At 40.7% G+C, this 5,781-nt stretch overlaps 1 protein-coding gene across 2 annotated transcripts in view; it reads left to right on the forward strand.

The window, feature by feature from the left end:
- The first annotated feature begins 2,900 nt into the window (after positions 1–2,900).
- LOC107742629 (dysbindin domain-containing protein 1-like) overlaps positions 2,901–5,781 on the forward strand; it is an 8,925-nt gene continuing 6,044 nt past the window's right edge. For both annotated transcript variants that reach the window (XM_016555678.1, XM_016555679.1), the window contains exon 1: positions 2,901–3,075. In XM_016555678.1, the coding sequence (XP_016411164.1) occupies positions 3,045–3,075 (31 nt within the window). In that variant the 5' untranslated portion in view covers positions 2,901–3,044. The remainder of the gene's footprint in view (positions 3,076–5,781) is intronic.

Here is a 5,781-nt window from a genome sequence, read left to right on the forward strand (position 1 = left end):
TGGACATTGCATAACATATAAATAAAATATCGTTTTTCAATAATGTTATTTTTCCATTTTCTTATTCTCTAAACAATGCAATGACATGAAAAAATACTAAAATCACACACACGAAAAAATCTGCTAGTCAGGAGGATTAATGTAATCATCACTGTATTTTTGCAATAGCTGCTAGCTATCAAGTGAACACAGTAAAATGTGTTCTGACAAGATTCAACAACTATCCACCTTTTTATCTACACCCCATGATGCATGCAAGCATTATGGGAGTAATTTACAGTAGACTGTAAACAATCTGCAGATTCAACGCATTTTCAAAAACTGGGTACAATGAGGTGACAATGTTCTACTTACCCTTCAACCATCGAACATTAAAAAGACATTTAAAAGCATTAACAAATTACTACAACAAACAATGAATAACCCCAAAAGCCTGATATTTCTGCAACTATATTACAGGAGTGTTAAATATCACTGTAGTAATGAATGTCTGTGTAACATATATTGCCTTCATCAAAAATGTTCAATAACTGGAACACTGAGTTATTATATTTCAAACAGCCAAAGATTCTTGTTACACCATGTCACATTAAAATACAAAGCATTACATTATTCTGACGTCTGAAAATATGAAGGAAAATACACAGCTCATTCAGTCAGACTGAAAGATAAGGATTATGTGTTGCTCAACCTCATTATTTGAAATAATTAGTTTCCGTCTTTGTGAGAGGAACTTCCCCAAACCAGAAGTGTCTCTAATAATCAGTAGGCTCGTTAGGAAAAAGGTGGATACTGCAGATTTATTTTTGTGGCTGATTTAGGAAGTGTGTGATTTGCACCAATCAGAATTGCATTTTTATTTTAATCAGTAGACCTTAATCAGGCTAAACCCCATTTCAAATTTTGGGATCGATTCGCAGTCTTTATAATGGCAGGCATTGTATAAAGGTTCTAGATAATGTAACTTTCACAGCTCACAACTTTCAAAAATGTTTTATGGAGTTTTTGTCTCCTGACAGTCTTTTTCATACAGACTGATTTATCAGCATGTTGTAAAACAACAGTACAATCCATTGAACCCATACTTTACTTTTAGTTTTGCTCTCATATAAAGACCATTTTTCGCAATCTAATCAATTTCTGATGGACATAACCAAGTTCTGCCCTATTTTTTCCCTCATTAAATATCTTGTCTTACTATGTCAAACTATAGAAGCAAATTAGCGTGTAAATGCTGTTTCATGTTGACTTCAGAAGATTTTTATGCACCTGAGTGGGCAGAATTTTTACTGATGGTATGAGTAATTTTACAGCACACATCCATAAATTAAAGCCCTGTGTGAAGCCATCACATTACACTCTAAAAAATGCTGGGTTAAATATAACCCAGCGCTGGGTTAAAAAGGGACAAACCCAGCTATTGGGTTGTTTTGACCCAGCGGTTGGATTCAAAACAACCCAATAGCTGGGTCAAAACAACCCAATAGCTGGGTCAAAACAACCCAATAGCTGGGTTTGTCCCTTTTTAACCCAGCGCTGGGTTATATTTAACCCAGCATTTTTTAGAGTGTACAGTGAGTCTTTGGCCAGCAAAGCATTACAGCAAAACCAATAGTTTTTGATGTCTAACGGTTCTTGAGGCAAGTCAGTAAAACAAACCTGAAACCCAGGATGTTCAGAGAGATATCACATGTCATGAAGGCAGATCATGGGCCTCTAAATGCAGTTTGTAAAACAACACCAGGGTCAGTAACACTTCCTCAAAGTTTAAGTGTGTCATTTATTTGATTTTGAAATACTTTATCCTATTCCTTCTTGATAGACAGGGATGCAGTTGCACAGCTTTGACTATCAGGTCTGAGATGTTTTATTCACACATTTGGGATCGAGAGGGAATCGGGGTTAACAATAGGGTTAACGTCATTCTTGTGCGAAGACGAAAGCGCAACATTGTCTGTGTGTATGTGTGAAAATATAAAATTATAAAATACACAGTTATATTTTTTTGTGTTTGCGCACTCTGATGTAAACAAGCCCAACACGCATAAGCAGCATGGCGGAACGAGTGAAGAAGATGCTTCATTCCCTTCAACCTTCTGCAGTGAATCTAGCGCCACCCTTTAGGTACCAGACGACTCTTCTAGGTACCCCAACATAAGGGTCCCAAAAAAAAAAGTAGTACGGTGTGGTTAGCAATTTTGGTACCATTCACAACTTCTGACAATGGAAATGTAAATAATTGCGTACCGTACTGTACTGAACTGAACCGTACCGCTCGAGTCTTTACTGTAGGGACTTCACGCACTAAACATGACGCTCAACAAAATGAACCGTGATTGGCTGCTTTACATGTCAGTCATGTGGCCCCTTGGGCGGTCCTTGGCCAAAAAAAAAAAAACGGTCATGGAGTCCAGACCTTTTGAAGATCTGGCTACGTGAGGCTACCTGAGTAATGACACAGACTTTTGAAAGTAACTCTGTCGCCCACTTGAGTACTGGAGTTGTAACTACAAGAGCCACATGAACCACATGCTAGTGGCATCTGTACTCAGTTTATTTTTCCGGCCTACAACTACAAGCTAATGACGGTCTAATGAATACAACCTTTCAAAATTATTTTTAAATGAACAAAAATGGATTATAATCATCCACACACAGATATGCCTCTTTTTTTCCTCACTTCATCTTATTGCCAAAACTGTGTTAGATCACTAGACCTCTGCCTCCCATATAAATCCTTTTTATTGTCTACAGGCACCACCCTCCCTCCCTCCCTCCCTCTCTTCCCCCTGTTTTGGTGTGTCATGCAGTATATCAGTTGCGTTTCTCTCTAGTGGGACTCTTTATGTGTCACTGTTGTGCATGCTGCAGTGACAATGGGAGCGAATGTGTGACTGTGCATGTAGGGGTGGAGAAAAGAGAGGGAGAGAGAGAGAAAGCGAGTAGCTAGAAAGAGATAGAGCACGTACACGAGGCAGGAGGCGCTCCCTCTAATCGCGGCTGCGACGCCAAACAGCATTGCACCGGCTGCTACAATAGTCTTAATGGAGGCTCAGGCAGACTCTGGTGCTGCAGGTAAGAGCAAACATTTCTTCGATGCGACGCATTTAAACGCGCACTCCCATTGAATTCAATAGCCCACTGTAAGAGCTGCCACCATGTCTTTTGTTTCTTGAATGCACAGACAAAGCAAGCAGTCAGAGGAAGCCGGTAGTGCTCAGCGGCTGGCAGCTTGCATTTATGCACATGGGAAAAGGCACAGCAACTTGGATACATTTAGGGTGGTGGCTTATGAATTATAGCAGAAATGTTAAATGATTACTAGAACTGCTATGTGAATAAATGACAAAGGTCATGAGGGAGAGGATTTTCGGATGTGACCCTTTTTTGACATTGAGTTGCATCTTTTGCAGCGGTTGCTTTGGGACAATAGGAGTCGGGTACCACTGGCTGCTGCTAAAAATATAGTTCATCTCGGCTTGTATGGTTTAGATGGAGAGCCTTTTGGAATATGCAAATATATCCCAATCCATGCACCAATATTTGCATGACTGGCACGCACAAAAAGAGAACAAGCCAGCGGAATCTGCTGTGTGTGGGCTAATGAGAGGTGCGAGGTAGGGAGGGATGACCCGCAGACTGCGGAGAACGGCCACAGCTGGAAAAGTCTGTATCATCACATCATGGATTATTGAGATGTGGGACAAAACATGCTACAGAAGTGAAAAATAAGTTTATGTACCGAGAAATTGGATGAATTTGGATGAATCTGTCAAATGTGTTCTGAGGTATTCACCTATCGCAATCTCCTGTTACTTCCGCCTTTTCACAAAATGTGTTTTTTTAGGTCAATTTAATATTCATTTAATGTCATTTTTTAATTATTAAAATAAAAATATGTGAAATCATTAACAAAGTTAGTCATGCTTTCTGAACTGTGTGTAAATTCTATAATTTCCTATTTTGCCTTTATGTTTTTGTGAGCCCACAGTCAACGTAGCCCCAACTGCGGCCTCGCCAAAACACACAAGGCACAGACCGTTATATATATACATACATATATACATATAACGGTCTGTGCCTTGTGTGTTTTGGCGAGATATGTATATACATACATATGTTATCTGCATCTATATAAAATAAAATATGATAAAATAAAATACTAATATAGAATAATTTATTATACAATAATACATTATATAATACTGTAAAATTATTTTGTTTGTAAAATTTTTTTGTAAAATTGAAAAAAAAAAAAAAAAAAATTACAATAAAATCGCAGGACGTTTTGCTGCATATCTCAAAAATATGCGTTCCAAAAATACATATCCAGTTGTCCACTTGTTTTCTTGTCCCATGTGTGTAATTGAACTGCCTTCAACGATATAAAACGCTTGTCTGCTTTGACTACTGCCGCAAGAAATCAATAGAGGGCTGAAAGCTCTTTAAACACTCAGGGAAACACAAGCATCTTCTGTTTCACTTCTTTGGCAACCGCTGGCAAACCCCATTAGAGAACGAGACATGGAAAGCAAGAGATCGCTGTAGACTTATGGCGCTTTTTCACTGCATGGTACGGCACGGTACGGCTCGGTACGGTTCACTTTTGGGGGGGTTTCCACTGGGTACAGTACCTGGTACCTGGTACTTTTTTTAGTACCACCTCGCGTTTCGTTGTCTGTTGAGGAAGTACAGACGTTCCTCTCGTTGATAGCAGAGGAGCGGATCCAGCGAGCTTGATGGGGCGACGCGGAATGAAAAAGTTTTTCAGGAGTCGCGGCAATAGAGGCGGCGCAACTATAACGACATGTGAATAATCCCGCCCACACTAAAGCGGTACTGAACTGCAGTGGAAACGCAAACCGTGCCATGCCGTGTCGTACCGTACTGAGCCGAGTCGTACCACGCAGTGGAAAAGCGCCATTAGAGCTAAACTGTGAACACCAGAGCAACCGCATAGCAATGCTCAAGATAGTACAAAATAACATCCACCCAGAACACCATAATGACATAATGAGAACACCCTAACTATCACATAGCACCGCACTGGCAACAACTCAGAACATCGTAGCAACCATGTAGCAATGTGCTAACAGCCTTCCAGAGCACCCTAGCAACCACTTAGCAATGTGCTAACAACCAACCCGAACACCCTAGCAAACACATAGCAATGTGCTAACAGCCATCCAGAACACCCTAGCAAACACTTAGCAATGTGCTAACAACCAACCCGAACACCCTAGCAAACACATAGCAATGTGCTAACAGCCATCCAGAACACCCTAGCAAACACTTAGCAATGTGCTAACAACCAACCCGAACACCCTAGCAAACACATAGCAATGTGCTAACAGCCAACCAGAACAGCCTAGCAAACACTTAGCAATGTGCTAACAACCAACCCGAACACCCTAGCAAACACATAGCAATGTGCTAACAGCCAACCAGAACAGCCTAGCAAACACTTAGCAATGTGCTAACAACCAACCTGAACACCCTAGCAACCACTTAGCAATGTGCTAACAGCCATCCAGAACACCCTAGCAAACACTTAGCAATGTGCTAACAACCAACCCGAACACCCTAGCAAACACATAGCAATGTGCTAACAGCCATCCAGAACACCCTAGCAAACACTTAGCAATGTGCTAACAACCAACCCGAACACCCTAGCAAACACATAGCAATGTGCTAACAGCCAACCAGAACAGCCTAGCAAACACTTAGCAATGTGCTAACAACCAACCTGAACACCCTAGCAACCACTTAGCAATGTGCTAA

This window comes from Sinocyclocheilus rhinocerous, unplaced genomic scaffold, assembly GCF_001515625.1.
Source record: "Sinocyclocheilus rhinocerous isolate Xijiao unplaced genomic scaffold, SAMN03320098_v1.1 scaffold1398, whole genome shotgun sequence".
Taxonomy (NCBI): Eukaryota; Metazoa; Chordata; class Actinopteri; order Cypriniformes; family Cyprinidae; genus Sinocyclocheilus; species Sinocyclocheilus rhinocerous.